Genomic DNA, 16,561 nt, shown 5'->3' on the forward strand with positions numbered 1-16,561 from the left:
GCATGTTTAATTTATTCATAAAATATTGCATAGGTTAAAACCACAATAAAAAAAAGAAAATAAACATCAGTCTGTAACATTATCAAGTTTCCCCAGGTTGAATCCATCGCTTGTGTCGTTATCTCATATGTGTGGACAATGCAAACCATCCCTCTCGTTCTCTCAGCTGGCCTGCCTGCTGTGAAGAGAAGGAACATTTGTTTTTCCATTCAACTTCAACTAAACAAACTACAGTATGTACATGAGATTAGACGTAAGGTGCATCAATTTAGCGGCAAATACACTGATACACATATTAGACAGGTGCAAAATCAATATACACTTATGTACCTGCTGTGTCCTGCTACCCCTGGGTTCATCTCCCAGTCTTGGTGAAGCCCCCTCACTACCAGCAGATCTGCGTAGGAACCAAAATGTTTTCAAGTGCAAAACTTCCTGTGGACTGTGCAGACAGTGGTGAATTGGTTCCCAGGCCATGGTTAACATAGACCAGACACACACTTACCGTCTCCCACCACCACTAGCCTGTGACAAGGAATCCTGTGCAGGCAACAGCATACAAGCATCTGGACTCCTTCCGCCAGCTGAGAATGCACAGATCAAAGCAAGATTTTTTTTTATTCAGCTATAAGTCTCAATGTGCAATTTGTGATCCAGTGTGAAATGAGCCCCCAGCCACACTAGCGCACAATATGTAAAATTATGTTTTCGTAAAATTGGTACTGCCATTTTACATACAGCCAACCAGGTGAATAAATCAGAGATTTAACCTTTGCTTTTATATGAAATATCCAAGACTATTAAGATGTCATGGAAGATGTTTCTGAACATATTGCTAGTTTGACCACTTAAAATGTGTGGTTATTTTCACTGCGCAACATGCTTCCATAGAAGACATGGTGGCGTCATGGCATGACAGCCAACCAAACAGGCTCCCAGACGACAACACAAATGGTTGATCCACATTACCTGCTGCGTGTGGACTGAAGGCAGAGGGAGGGATGGGGGAGATGGAAGGCGAAACCCTGGCTGAGCCGCTGCTATGTCTCTGCTGCTCAATGAGCTCCAGCAGTCGACCCCTGGCTGCTGCACTCTGCCTGTTCAGCTCCAGGAGGCGCAGCTCCACACTGCTCATGCCGGGGGCTTCGTGCACTGAAGCCTGCATGAGAAGACACAGACACAGACACAGGTCTGAAATATACTACATGCACAAAATAATTTGAAAGGACTGATTTCTAGCAATTGAGGCTTTGGTCTAACCTACAGTATGTATGAAAACTGTAGTGCTGTACCAAACTATTCCACTCCACAGCAAACATTTTATTAAAGTTCAGTGGTAAATACAGTATGACACCTCTGTTCTTAACGGTCCAAACTTTGTGAACCTCCCGTTTGTAACCATTGCCCTCGGAAACTACACAAACTACTGTATCAGTAAAAACAGCTGCAGGTTTAAGTTAGTTAACTAACTAGCCTATAGGAAATTCCATAAGATTGAGAAACATTATTTTAAATTTAAAGTTTCGAAAAACCGCTGACAGCAGGGAAAAGGAGAAATGATAATGTTTTTGTTCATGTAAATATATTTCAATCCAGACAGAGATTCTCATCACGATACTGCTTGGCTTTGGTGTAACTTGTACCGCTGTTGTACCAAACTACACGACTCCACATAAGCAGCAAACATTTTTCTTTTACATTTGCAGGTTTTGTAAACAGCAGACAGGATGTTGTCAAGGGTTATCGCATTCCACCTCCTAGCAACACTGCACCTGTTGTGTAGGAGGTTCTCCGTGGGTATTCTGGACCTGCTGGGGGGTCTGTCTCCCTGTGCTGCTGGACGCTGAACGAACCTCTCCACCGCTTTGGGGCGTCACTCTCCCCGTGCTGCTGGGTGCCGACCTAACCTCTCCAAAGCTTTGGGGTGTCACGCTCACTGTGCTGCTGGGTCCCGACCTAACCTCTCCAACGCTTTGGGGCGTCACTCTCCCCGTGCTGCTGGGTCCCGACCTAACCTCTCCAAAGCTTTGGGGTGTCACGCTCACTGTGGTGCTGGGTCCCGACCTAACCTCTCCAACGCTTTGGGGCGTCACTCTCCCCGTGCTGCTGGGTCCCGACCTAACCTCTCCAAAGCTTTGGGGTGTCACTCTCACTGTGCTGTGGGAGGTAGAGCCTCTACGCTCTGCGTTGCTATTGGGTGATCCTCTGATGCCAGAACCACCAACATTGGCTTGGTTCACCTGGGCCCTGATCATGTTGTTTTGCTGGGTCAGATGAGCGATCTGGGCCAGCAGGGCCTCTTGGGAGGGCTGTGAACGCAGAGGGTCAGAGGTGGTGGGCAGGGCGGAAGTGGACGGGAGGTCAGGGAGAGGCAAGCTGGAGAAGCTGGGGGCTGGGCTGAGCGCCCGGACATCCTCATAGGAGCGCCTGGTGTCGGCAGGAAACGGAAGGTCCCGGTGCAGAGGCACAGGTCGAAACACTGGGAGGACAGAGAATGGGTGGATTACTTTACATCACTCGTTTTCAACTTATGGTCTGGGGATCACCAAGGGTCCAAATTGGCCCTTATGTGTACCGGTATGTAACTGTGAGTGCACAACTGTTAACACCACGAACGCCCGGGGGTATTTAGGACCATTAAATCAGAGTGCCCAGCGATTTGCAGCAACAGAGCACATTTAGAGATGCACCAGGCGCCATCTTGGATGTAGCTGAAGTAGCTAGATCTAAGATGTAGCCAAAACACCCCCGAGGTGATTGACAACAACGGGAGGTATGATAAATTCTAACGCGACTAGCGACGGGACCGCGATGGTCCGTCAAAAACATAATCTTTGATTAGAATTGGACGGATTGATTTAGATCAAGAGTTATTCACGTTTTAAGATTTTCATAAGTTGTATTTATGTAATCTGCCATGTACAGTATGAAGTTTAAGTTGGTTAACGTATTTCTTTTATCATTGTTTGTGAATTGTCATGTCGGTTCATCTATGTCAAATGAAATATAAGTGTTCTGTAAGTCCATTTGGGCTGGGCTTCCTTGGATGCATGACACTTTAATAAAGAAAAATCATTACAAAAAAAATCATTTCGTACATTCTCAGAGTTAAATTAAAAGGATTATACAGTGTAGAATGAGGTCCCAGAGATTTAGATGTAGTTTGTAGCCTAATGCATATCAAATTGGGGGCTCTTGAATTTCAAGAGTTTTACATGGATGTCAACAAATGGACTCGGAGAGTAACAGATTATAGTGAGAGAGACTTCACCAGGGCTGTGTTGCTGGTTGTACATTTGTCGAGGTGGGGAGAGCAGCACTGCAGGAGATATAGGGACTTGTGTTTGCTCTGTATCTCGCTCGCAAAAAGGCAGTCCACGTTGACAGTCTGTGAAAAACACACATTTCACCCCAGTTACTCAACAGGCATGTGCACGCACACATGCACAGTTGCACACACAAAAAGCATTTATCAGAATACTAACACCACCATCACCTTGTTTACGCCACAGGACCATGTGGAAACAGGTTGTCGGGGGCTTTAAATTGGAGCCGTATGTTTTTTTTAAATTACCGGTAGTCAAATAAAGAGATAAAAAAAACCTGTAGAGTGTTGAGTTCTGTAGTCCCTGGGTGCTCCCGGCAGTTCCAGTCCTCCCAGTGCCAGCACCACTGTGTCCAACATCTGTTCCAGCTCTGCCGTCCGCTGCTGCAGCCCTGCCTGGACAGTGGCAAAAACACCCGCACAAAATCCAAAGTGAACCCAGTGCTTCCTATGCATTCTGGTTGGTAGGTCTCAGCAATACAAAGTTCAACCGCAGACATCCAGATTAGACAGATAATTTTTGTCACATTGTACCAGTGATACAGTGCGGTGTGCTGTGTGTCATGCTAAAGCTCACCTGCAGGGCAAAGCTCTCCTCTCTCAGAGTCAGAGTCTCGGCAGTGAGAGCGTCTATCAGCCCCCGCTGCTCTCTCACCTCCTGCTCCAGTCTTCTCCTCTCCTGAGCCTCTCCCTTCACCTCATCTTCCCTCTAACATTATGTTGTAGGCAGAAAGTGAGCAGAGTGAGGAATTTAGGCGAGGCACCAATACCAATAATGATGTCACAAATACCACATATTACCCAGCCATTATTTGCACTGGGTGAGGGGTGTGATGAAAGTAGAGAGGGTCATACGCTGTATCCGTTATCAGCAGTAGTTGACAAATCATCACAAGATCACATGCTGAACGATCACCAGTGTAAAGCCTCGTTGCGGAAGGTTAACAGTTAAGTAAAAGACTATAGATCAGGTCACCTAATATTGAAAGTATAGTATGATCCAGCATTGGTGTTGGCAGTGCCAAAGTGGAAACGGTGCTTAACCATGAAGACATGCTGATTATGTGTTTTCTCATGATTCCCACTGCACCTGTTTCAGTAGGTGCACCAGACGCCCAAGAGTGGAGACCAGGGCTACAGAGAACCCAGTGAGGCCTTGAGGTCTGTGTGGCTGTGGATCTGGTGCTGTGTCAGATTCCTGGGGACTTAGTGAGTCCAGTTCGGTCTCCACCTGGCCCAGCATGGTCTGCAACATTCCCAGACTGGACTGGTTCCCATTCAGAGAACTTAGCGAAGAGCCGTCAAGGCCTGAAGCTTCTGGACCACGTAGATTACTGGTCCTACTGGCACGGCCACTATTGCCAACTGGGAAAGACACATACAGACGTACACACACAGTACACACCAATGAAAAGGAGAAATGAAGATAATTATGTTGAACGTTTGTTCCATGTATATTTATTTGAATCCGGAGAAACTATACATTTTTCTGAATGAGTGAGGATTCTCATCCCGACACTAACCTGGCTGGTTGGTAGTGGGCTCAGAGTTGAGTACTTTAGTAACCAGGGCGGACAGGTCCTCGCTGTGTTCTTCTGACTGGCTCTGTCTGGACCGCACTCGCTGGACCGCCACTGTGGCGTTTAGAGCTACAGAAACCACCAGTTAAGTGTGTAGAGTGTTAGAGGAGGACAGAATATTAAATTCAAACCAATCAAGATATGGGGTTTACCACATATAGTAAAAAGAAAATGTAAAGGAGTAGAGTAAACTACATGGAAACTCTTTACCTCATTTAAAGCACGACTTCACCCATTTCAACTAATCTTCACATGACTGGTCCTCAATATAATATGGTATCATTTTATTATGAGCATTAGTGAGGACAAATTACAGGATATGGATAGGTTGAAAATGGGCGAAGTCATCCTTCACATCTGTAGTCTAGTATAGGGGATTGTGCTCTTGTTTTACTGAGGATAAGGTTAGAAATAAGTTGAGGGGCCCCTTCTGAGGTCGCATAACGGGGCATCATCCTACGACTCTGTTTTCTTCTCCTATACCTGATGGATTGGGGGCTCTCCCTGACCTACAGGGAGTCACAGGAACGCCATCTCTGATCCCCTGGTGCCGAGAGCTGGACTGGACCCGCTGTCGTGGTGTCCGCCTTCCCGGAGTCTTGGCCTTCATCTTCCGTAGATTGGCTCTACGTGTGAAAACAGGGCGGTTTAGTGCAGGGACAACAGAGCCATAACAGAAGGGTTTTACATTGGTATAATAAATCTTAACTTTCTTTAAGATCACATTATTACCTGTGTACTACAGAGACGGGGCTAGCAGCAGGGGCCTCCTCTTCGCTGTAGTATTCCTCAGCACCGTCTAGTTCATTAAGGGCCTGGAGGGAATAATAATGTATCAAATGCACATTAATAAAGCAATATTCAAGCAAATATAAAGAAAATTGACTTATCATGATCACACTGTGGCCAATTTGCCAAATGACCACTGGGTGAATATGGTAAACGGAATGTACAAACTAAGTTAACACTGAAACACACCTGCTGGTCCATCATGGACTGGCTGAGAAGAGACAGTGGTGTTGGTGGATCTGGTCTCTGTACTACAGGCAGTACAGAGTCATTGTCACAGTCTGGAGCCATTGTCACGCTGGGGTGGCCTGCAAAATAATAAATGTACTCACTTACTGTATGGTAACTTAGTGTGAAATGGTACTATACAATACTAGTACATAAATCTTGCCAGATTGGAGCCAACAGAAGACTACAATGGACAGTGTAAACCTGAGTCAAGCAGTTTGCAGATGCTTGTTTAATTTACCATATTAATGTAACAGATTGATTGTTTGACAGTTGAGTTGACACCATCTCAACTGCCGTGACACATGAACCACTTTAGCCTTAGATGAAGTACTTTGTTGTACCGACCGGCAAATGGAGAAGATAACTGATCGACAAGCTCACAAGACATTGTGAGGCGTTGTGTGCTTTAATGTAGATCCAAAGTTAGGGCAATAGGCTGAAAGTAGTTCAATGCTTTTTGGAACTACTAAACCTGTCTAAAATGGAATTAATTATGCTACCAGTCTGCCGACGAGGAGCGTCTCCAAAGAGATCCTTGACCACGGCCATGGCTCTATCTGAACGGGACAAAACATCTTGCAACAGCAGCTGGTCAGAGAACACCTACAAAAGAAAAACACATCACCATCTCACATCACCATCTGTTCATAATTATAAATTGTACATTAATTTAGGTGTAACAAAGATTATGAAATCCCAGACCCCAGACTTTCTCATTAGGAGTTTTTCTATACATTTACAGACCTGGAAATTGTCAAAATGTATTGACCCTTGGCTTACACGTACTGTAAGCCAAGTACACGTACTGTCCTTGCAGCAAATAACTGGTAAACTGACATTACTAACGACTAATACCAGATATAAATATTTAATTCCATATTTTAGCTACTGAAAACTAAAAGTGTGGAAGTGAAAGGAGCCATCATCGACCCAGCACACAGAAATTCACAGACCTCCCTGATGATGCTGGCACTGGCATGGTCCAGGGGTGCCGGGCTCCCAGGGTGTCTGAGCTGGCGTCTCATGGCCTTCTGTTTCAGCTCCCACTGGGCCACAACCCTGTTATGAGACTTGTGACTCTCGTGTCGATATCTCTGGAAGAGAATATTTATAAGCGTACATTTGATTTGACCGAAGAAATTAAGTGCTGCTCACACCCAACTGGTTGGTGGCCATTCATTCATAGAGCAAGGAAAGACATCATCAAGCAACTTACCAGCTCCTCAGGTGTCGGCTTGTGCACAGAGAGATCATTAACAGTGCTCTGAAAACAAAGCAAAACTAATGTTTCTGTTTATTTCTCTCAGTGGTTCTCAAAGTGGGGTCCCGGGGACCCCAGCAATATTAGTAACACATTAGTATTAATAAAATAAAGAAATCCATCTATCTAGCAAGCATTAAAATCTGTGTAATAACTTTAAACCATTGGCTCTTTGAAAATAGACACGCTATGAGCTCAGTCACGATATGAGGTGTTTGTAGATCTGTTGTGCAGCTCAGTGGCCTAGTGTCTGCCCTGAGACTCATGGGATTTTTTGTGTCTTCGGTATGACCCGGCTTAAGCTACAGAAACAGGAATGTGTGTCTCTTGGGGGGGTCCGCCATATATAAATCAATTTGGGCGTCCTTCAACAACAACAACAACAACTTTCTGTTGTGGACACCATATGGCTGTGAACACTCACCACCCATTCTCTCTGAGGGGCACCTGTCTTCTTGGGGCGTGCAACAGGCCTCTTCCCTTGACTGTGTTGTGAGCGCCCCCCAAACCTCACAAACGACATCTACAAAACAGTATGAAACACAAGTACTTAGGTACTCGACGTTGCTTTACTTTCATAACTTAAATAAACTCGTATTTAGTTTTGTTAATATATTAAACAGTCACGACAGTCAGATACATCAGGACATGTGTAGCCTGTAGTGTACATACGAGTACAGGAGAGCAAACATTTAGCATCCGTTAGTAAAATAACACACAGTCTTGTTTGTTCTTGGCATGCTGGCACTGTTAATATTAAGCTAGTAGTACTTACTGTTTTACTGTTTTTGTCGCAGCCCTTTTGAACAGTTGCGCGCCACTTCCTGTGTTGTTGTTACTAAGGACGCCTCTTTACCAGTCGAGCATGCTGGGAAATGAATGTACCTGTAACGCTTGATACGGCCACTAGATGGCACAGTTAGTTTAATCTTTGTAGTGTGTGTGCGCGGCGCTTTTGTCACACTTTTCAGCTCATGACGACCCAAAACATACATTTAGCGTATTTCAAAAATAGTGAAAATAATTATATATTTTTTTAAATGTTTACATAAAAAAATTGAACTTCTTTTGAATTAATGTTTGTCTTGACTTGAAAAAAAAGAGATATATATATATATATATATATATATATTATTATTATAATCTTTTGAAATGTTAATTTAAACAAAATGTGTAGGAAATGTTGGTTTAGGAAACAGACTACAGACAGAGACAGGAGATGTTACCCAAATGCGCGTATGCGCGCGCGCGCGCACACATACACACACACACACACACACACACACACACACACACGTACTGACAGGATTGGAGGGCAGAGTATCCTCGGTCCCAGGCTTACTTGAGGGCAGAGGGACTGACTGACGGATCATCAACTACTAACCGCTTGACTTCTTGAGGGAAAATTGCAGAAGATGTTTACTTTTCTTTTTACTTCCCATAGCCTCGCGAGACTGTACACTACAGGGATGGCTCGTTGTTAGTAGCTACTACTCACTCACTCACCCTAAATGGAATGGAGAGACCCTCATATAGCGAGGTGTGAAACTACCGGCAGTACGCCTCCCAGATGCAAATGCAGGAGGAATACTTACTTCTTTCTAGGCTAGATTGGCTAAGACAAAGTTGTCTGACTTGTCTCTCTATTACATCCAGCAAGCAATGCAGACCAAGTTTTATAAATTGGACATTTTAACTTGCACTTAAGGCTGGGGGCCAGTGGACAAAAGGAGTGTGTATAGGCTCACTAGGCTGTATGGATTGGGCTACCTACATCTCTGGGGATAGTCATTTTAGGAGTGCACTATAAAGAGGAGACATGGATTCCGTGCCAGAAGAGTTCAATTCAGCCTCCTGATACTGGATTTACCGGAGTTTCGTGGACGCACAAGTGGAGTATTAGAGACAGATTAGAGAAAGAGTAGGACTGTAGGAGTATATATAATTAATTTGGGTATTTCAACAAGATCACGTGACAACATAACAGCATTCTGGCAACTTTTGGATATTTTCCCACGTGAAGGAGCCGCTTGGCATTCGTGGATCTACCGAATTACGCACGGAATTCTCCTAGCAAATGACAGCTTTAAGGCGCTTTGTTTATCTCTCTCTTTATCGCCCCTGTCCCATTCATTGCGGTGATCCTCCATATCGTTCCATTCCCCAGGTTAGACCCGAGGAGTGAAAGCCTCACTCTTTCACTTGGTGTGCCAGTGCGCGGCCACGGGCACCCTGGCCACGATGTGGGGAGGCGGTTTGCCGATGTCTGTCACCGTGATTGTGACTCTACTCTTGGTCATTATTGACGTGAAGGCCAGTGGGGAGTATTGTCACGGCTGGCACGACAACCAGGGCGCGTGGAGAGAGGGCTTCCAGTGCCCGGAGAAGATTGATAGCGCGGACGCGATCATCTGCTGTGGGAAGTGCGACCTGCGCTACTGCTGCCCCATCACTAACGCACGGCTGGACCAGGGGACCTGTACCAATGACAAGAAGGACACCGATCTGGGGACACAGACCAAGGAGAACAAGGATACAGCGGCAGGTAATTACAGTTCTGGAAGGAATTTCATTTCCAAATGTAAATATGTTGGCCCGAAGTGTCAATACGCATATATATAGCCTACCGCCATGTCCAAAACTAAACTGAGACGCCTTGTTTGCGTCAATTTGGTGCAGCCCTCCTGTTCTCTAAATTAGATTGCATACAAATTTAATTGGAAATGAGTAACTTAATAACTTTTAAGTGACCAGTTGGTTGGCCAATCGGCCATCCCATGTCCAAGGCGCGCATGCATGGACAGGACGGGCTGAAATGTGATATAGCAAATAGCAGAGAGAAAATGCAGGGGCCCGCTGCTTTGAGAACCTGCCTACTTTGTATTTATAATACTAAATTGGCTCATCTCCATGATATCTTTTAAATGTGCTCCCCTGCCTCAGTTGGCAACGACAGCTGCAGAGGAGACAGCAGTACAGACACCCTAGCAAGCCAGTTAACTGCCCACCCCACTCACTCACAAATGGCAAATTGTGCTGTGCACAGTTATAAATAGTTGTGTTTGTTCTAGCGGCACCACACTGCAGAGACTGAGCTCAAATCGCACTGTCCCCACGAGGATCAGGTTTGGACTTGACCGGATCCTGGCCAGTGGACCGCGACGGCGCTGACAGCTCGCTTCATAATAACAAATCGCGTTATGTATCATTTCCTAGAGACCTGTGGATTCCCATTTCCATCCGCAGGGTCCATGGTAATCCTCCCCTCTCCCCGCTGCCCCATTGGTCATTTGATGTTGCTGAGTTTATATAGGGATATATATTTTCAACAAGTTCTTCCTATATAGTCTATAGACCACCTGCAATTTACATGTGGCTGTGTAGTCTATTATTAGTTAGGGGCCTACTACTCGTTCCCAAAGTGTAGTAATCCCGTGTTTGCCTAACTGAGCTAAACAACAGACATATGTCTAGATCTAATCTAACCTATTGTTTCATTATAACAGCCCAAATTAGTATTCATTGTATTGAAAATGTAGGCCAATTAACATTTTATCACTGCTCCTTTATACACTTACACATACAGGAAAGCTGCATTTATTCTATAGGAAAAATATGCATATAGGCCTATGAGGTCACATGAAAATGGAGCAAATTATACACAACAATGAAAATAGTAGGCCTAGTGGCCTACTTAAAGTGTCTGTGGGGGACTTGACTTCTTCTGGACAGCATCTTTCCCTCCAACTATAACCTGTCATTTTCTCAAACAATCCTGCCTTATCGCCCCAGGAAGCAGTATACATTTTCATACAAATGGCAAACAGCCAAAATAATGTAAAGAAAAGCAGGAATTTTCTCCCTTTAGGACAAAAAAGGAAGCGCTTTGTCGTGCAAGGCCCGGTTTGTGCACTTAATTCATTTGTCATCCAGATGGCAGCCTATTAATCATCTGTGCAAGATACACACAGTAATGTCAAATGCATAACGGACAGGAAATTATTAATGCATTCAACATAAAGAAGCATGTGGTGTTTAGGAACAGGAGAATGCCCATGGGATAGCTCTAGGAGACGAGAAAGCCCAGCCAGCCACAAAGATTATGCCCAAAACAAGAGCTTAGGGGAGGGGGCTGATGGCTGCCATAGCTCAGTTCCAGCAACAGGTGTGGAAGAGTGACAGGGAACAATAGCAGTGTTTTGTTCCAACATAAGATGTATGTCCACTCACTGTTTAAAGAAAATGGTTATGCCAATCATTGATAGCACAAAATTAAAACAAACTAGAAAAGTACGCTCCATAGAGCTCCATAGAGCACAGGTAACCACCAGCCCTTGCTTTTAAAACAAAGCTTGCAAATTAACTGTGTTCTTACTTGATTCAGTGCTTCAACTTTCTTGTTGGAATGGACAGCATCTAATAGCAGACCATCCTCTTGTTGTAGACTATTAGACTATACACAGGTGTAAAACTCCTGGCATGTGCAGCTGTTCTGATTGCATTAAGTCTCTCTCTCTCTCTCTCTCTCTCTCTCTCTCTCTCTCTCTCTCTCTCTCTCTCTCTCTCACACACACACACACACACACACACACACAATTCAATTTACTGGTAAATTCAATTGAAATGGGTTTTTATTGGCATGGGAAAGAATACATTTCCACTTTTCCAGCAGTGCCAAAGGAAGTGTGAAATAAAAACAAGCTAAACAAAAGCGTGAATGTTGTACAAATAAAGTCTAGGCATATTAGAATTTTAAAAATTGTAAACAAAGCTGCATACGGCTTGTGTGTGTGTCATAGTCATCCATGTGTGTTGTGTGTGTCGATCACTGTGTGTGTCTATGAGGAATTGTAAAACTGCTGTTAAAATATACAGTTAACCCGGTCCCGAAAACACGGACCATAGCCGATTGAAGAACTTCCGAATGGGTCTCACTGGCCACTTCTTCCTATGAAGAAGGACTACTCCAGAGGGCGGGGGTAATGCATGCACAAAAAATCTTAAATAACTATTTTTTATAGAGCGTATGCAGTGGCAAATCGAGTGGCAAATGTAATGATTCTGATTGCATTAAATGGGCTGTCAAGGCCATGAAAGTAGTTTTTTGACACTCAGTAGGCGCTCCCACATAACTTCCGGGTATGATGATGATGATGTCACACGCATACCCTCTATTAACGGATTAGAGAAGTATTTGGTGAGTGTTTTCTTTGGCCTACTGGCAGCGTGCCCAAAGAGTATGGTCCAGCAGTTCACAAGATTAATTCCAGAACAACAAACTCACAGACAAGGGCAAAAACATCATCTCTGCCACCATCAGAGATAGTTATGTTGCAAGCTTTTCTGGTCCTCCTTACTTTTTAAGAAGCTGCTTTAGGGTTAGGGTTAGATTTACGATTAATGTCAGGGTTAGAAGTTAAGGAATAAGTGCAGAATGAAGAATCAATATCAGTCAAAAGTGCTCACAAAAATATAGCAGTACAAGTACAAGAATGTGTGCATTTGTGTGCCTGTGTGTAAATGAAGATTTTGACATGAATATGGTGGGACTGGTTTTCCTTGTTCCATTCTGGAACATTTTAACTGTGGACCAACATTATGGGTCAAATTTTACACTCAGAGTTAAATGAACACTCAGGATTTGGCATTGTACAGGCCTCATCCAAGTGCAGGAAAAGGGGGCAGAAAAAGTCTCTTCGGGATGTTTCTGGTCTTGTAACTTGCCTGACCATAGCAGTCTTATTGGAATGGCTCCTGTTAAAACCTGTTTACGAGACCATGGCTGTAAGGTACATTAGAGTCTGAAGCTGACACCACTGCTTTTCAATAAGAAGAAAATGGGTCATGGTCTCATGTTGTTGATGTCAATGCCTGTATTGCCATAGGACTAAGTCTTTTGTCACTTTGATTTAGTGCTTTGCCATATGGAAAGGATACAGCTTTGGAGCAATGTTTTTGCTCTTACACAGTGCACTGTATACTACTGCATGTATGTGTTCACTACTATTCCCAAGCCTACTGAAAAGTTTCCTTAGGCCATGTTTGTTTCAAAGAGCAGTGCAAGTTGCCACCTCTCAGGTTTATGGTTACACTTGTTAGACTTGCACTGGTATATAGAAAGTAAAGACAAACAATTATTCTGAACAAATACCTTCTAATATAACATGTGCATTATTGTACTTCATAGGTGTGTGTGTGTGTGTGTGTGTGTGTGTGTGTGTGTGTGTGTGTCACCCTGTTACTGCTATCGGACTTCTCTCTGAACATTCACGTTTTGGTCAAAAGCTCCACAAGAAAGATAAGATAATGTAGGAGTTGTTTTATCACTGATACTTTCTTTGCATTCTTTTCCAGTTAGGGTTAGGGTTAGTTGGCAGGTCTTGTATTGTATTGTCCAGACATGTTAAATAGACAAATACATGAAAAACAAGAATGATTCTGGCCTCAATTGAGCAGAAGGGAGAGTAACAGCAGGGAAACTGTGTGCACATTACATGCTGATTATAATGGAATCATGTGAGAGAAAATCAACTAAAACTGTCACTAAAGTCCTTGAGAATCAGGCCTCTCAGTCAAGCATTGCATAACAGAAACAAGTGTTAAATTAATTCTGAGAGAGTAAAATTGAACGCATACCACGGGTTCATCTGAGTCAATTTAACACACAAAAGTTCACAGTTATCAGTTCTGGCGACATGGCTTTTATTAAGAAACAAACAGGCACACGCGTGTGCGTGCATGCATGCACACACACACACACACACACACACACACACACACACACACACACACACACACACGTCACACACACACACACACGCAATGCACACAGAGACACACAGAGGTGCAGGGTCGGAAAGAAAGGTGAATGGTGGGGTCACAGCAGGGTGCAGGGATTAGAGCTGATCAAAACAAAGTTAATAACTGCTAATGAGAGCCTGGGGCCCCCTGGGAGCCCCCTTTTAGTCTGCCTCTCTACCGCTCTCTTTCTTTCTCCCTTCCATCTATTCTTTTGTTTCACTGTCTGACCCAATCTCTATTCACATGAGGGAGCTTTGACCGTATGAGATTCAAGATGTAGCTGCCCTCGAATTGTGAAATAATCAGATTTAGAACTTTTAGAATCATACATTTCATAGTTTCACTCACCACAATAATCATAGTTTCGCTCACAATAAAGCAGTGCATTAGATTCATCACTTCAGTATGCGATAAACAATAAAAATGTTCATTTAAAGGTCAATTATAAATAATGCAGTGATACAATAACTAAGCACCATAACCAAGATACCAGAGACCAAACGAAATACCACAACAAAATACAATAGACCATAAATTAAATCATGAACTCAAATGAAACAAACAAACACTGCTGTACCTCACTCCGCTTATCGAGGGTGCTAAGGGCTGGAAGGCCACCTTGAGCTTCACACAGGAAGCACAGCAAACAGGCACTGTGTCACCAAACAATCAGTACTGTGATGGACACTGTGGGTAAACGGTCCACATATTGTATACTGAAGCTACAAACATTTCAATAATGTCGAGTCAACTGGGCAAACATGAAGTTGCAAACATAACATACCATGTGGCTCTGCTGCTAGAAACACTGCATCTCTCCCTGTCACTCTGGCTGAGTGTGGTGAGTGGTTCTGATTTGAGTGAAGCTAACGGGCTTCAGCTAGATATGTGTTGGTAACAGGAAGTGTCAAAATAAAGGTAAACCAGAATGAGCAAGGTAAATAACAAATTAACTTCAAACTAAAGAAAACATTGAAGTTAAAACCAAGTGTCACCGGCACTTACACAAGATATGAGTGTGTGTGTGTGTGTGTGTGTGTGTGTGTGTGTGTGTGTGTGTGTGTGTGTGTGTGTGCGTGTGCGCGCGTGCGTGTGTGTGTCTGTGTGTGTGTGTGTGTGTGTTAGGGCTGCAACGATTAATCCATTAATCGCAATCAAATTGGCTATTCAATTAGTTGTCAACTAATTTAGTATTTGATTAATCGAATCAATCAATCAATCAATCAATCAATCAATCCTCTCTTTCTCCCTCTCTCTCTCTGCAGTGCCCGTTTATGTGCCCTTCCTGATTGTGGGCTCGGTGTTCGTGGCGTTTGTCCTGGTGGGATCCGTGGTCGCTGTGTGCTGCTGCCGCTGCCTCCGGCCCAAACAGGAGCTGTCGTCAGGTGGGGGCGGGGCAGGGGGCGGCTCCGGCGGCGGCGGGCGCCTCCTGGAGACCATCCCCATGATGGCGAGCACCTCCAGAGGCTCCTCCTCGCGACAGTCCAGCACGGCCACGTCCTCCAGCTCCTCCGTCCCGACCGCCAACACCCGGCCGGTGCCTCCGCCCATGATGCGCGCCCAGGCGGCCTACTGCCAGCCGCCGGAGGGCAGCGTCTTCGTCAACATGCCCACTAACTTCTCCGTGCTCAACTGCCAGCAGGCCACGCAGATCATGCAACACCAGGGACAGTTCATGCACCCCCAGTTCATCGGCTACGCCCACCCCGTCACCGGCGCCCCGACCTACATGGACCCCACCCAAGGGGGCTACAGACCCATTCAGTCCCCCTACCCTCCCCCCACCAGTGTGGCCTGCAGTGAGCAGCAGCTGAAACACCCCCCGGTGACGGTGTGAGCTTGCCGTCGCCAAAAGGCTCAGGAAGAACTTGAACATGTGAAGTGTAAACCTGTGAGGACCGTGCCAGAGACCCTTGTGGGGGAGGTTGGGGATGGAGGGGGTGGTGGGGTGGGATGTGGGTTCTCATGCCAGAGTGGAAAAAGCAATGACATGGAGTCAGGCTCACATGAAGGACTCGTAAAAGCCTTGCTGGCAGCGGTGGCCGGCCGCGCTATTGTGTGATGTGTCTGTGGATGGTGTGTCATGTGATCTCTTGGGAAATGGCGTGAGCCGAGCCCGGCCTGAAGATAGGAGTACGAGACAGATGCGTATCAAATTTGCTGTCTTAGTAATACAAAGACACTGCTACATTGCTGATGGGTAATGCTGCACAGCTCAGTGCAGCCCATGATTCTCTGAGAGAACTGTGCCTGTGTCTGAGTGAGAACTTTGTGCATTTATGTGTGTGTAGGAATGAGTGATGAATGGATGACTAATGGCAGTATGCCATATGAAATGTGGCTATGTGAACACATACTGTGTGTGTGCGTGCGTGTGTGTGTGTGTGCGTGTGTGTGTGTGTGTGTGTGTGTGTGTGTATGCCACTTGCACATGTGCACATGTAAATGGTTATGAATGGTTTACACAACACACTCATATATGTACGTTTGTGTTAAGGAATGATGTGAAAATGAGTAGAAATGGTGTGTGTGTGTGTGTGTGTGTATGCAGTGTGCGTGCACGTGCGTGCGTGT

At 44.9% G+C, this 16,561-nt stretch overlaps 2 protein-coding genes across 3 annotated transcripts; one reads left to right on the forward strand and one right to left on the reverse strand.

Moving 5' to 3' along the window:
- Nucleotides 1-56: 56 nt before the first annotated feature.
- Nucleotides 57-7,709, reverse strand: spice1 (spindle and centriole associated protein 1; the record flags this gene model as incomplete). Of its 2 annotated transcripts, none has more annotated exons than XM_080793678.1 (17): nt 57-178; nt 331-397; nt 506-584; nt 970-1,159; nt 1,773-2,479; nt 3,272-3,388; nt 3,604-3,721; nt 3,903-4,034; nt 4,416-4,690; nt 4,849-4,974; nt 5,389-5,531; nt 5,638-5,720; nt 5,884-6,002; nt 6,426-6,528; nt 6,879-7,019; nt 7,142-7,189; nt 7,611-7,709. In XM_080793678.1, 17 exons carry the CDS (start codon nt 7,707-7,709, stop codon nt 119-121), a joined length of 2,607 nt encoding a protein of 868 aa, XP_080649804.1. In that variant the 3' UTR covers nt 57-118. The 2 variants fall into 2 exon arrangements, with proteins under 2 accessions (XP_080649804.1, XP_080649805.1); XM_080793679.1 differs by having other exon boundaries at nt 76-175.
- Nucleotides 7,710-8,539: 830 nt separating this feature from the next.
- shisa2b (shisa family member 2b) lies at nt 8,540-15,951 on the forward strand. The gene is made up of 2 exons (XM_080793587.1): nt 8,540-9,731; nt 15,253-15,951. Exons 1-2 carry the CDS (start codon nt 9,428-9,430, stop codon nt 15,822-15,824), a joined length of 876 nt encoding a protein of 291 aa, XP_080649713.1. The 5' UTR covers nt 8,540-9,427; the 3' UTR covers nt 15,825-15,951.
- Nucleotides 15,952-16,561: the final 610 nt, after the last annotated feature.

The sequence above is a fragment of the Protomyctophum bolini genome (assembly GCF_963924005.1).
Source record: "Protomyctophum bolini genome assembly, chromosome: 21".
Classification (NCBI taxonomy): Eukaryota; Metazoa; Chordata; class Actinopteri; order Myctophiformes; family Myctophidae; genus Protomyctophum; species Protomyctophum bolini.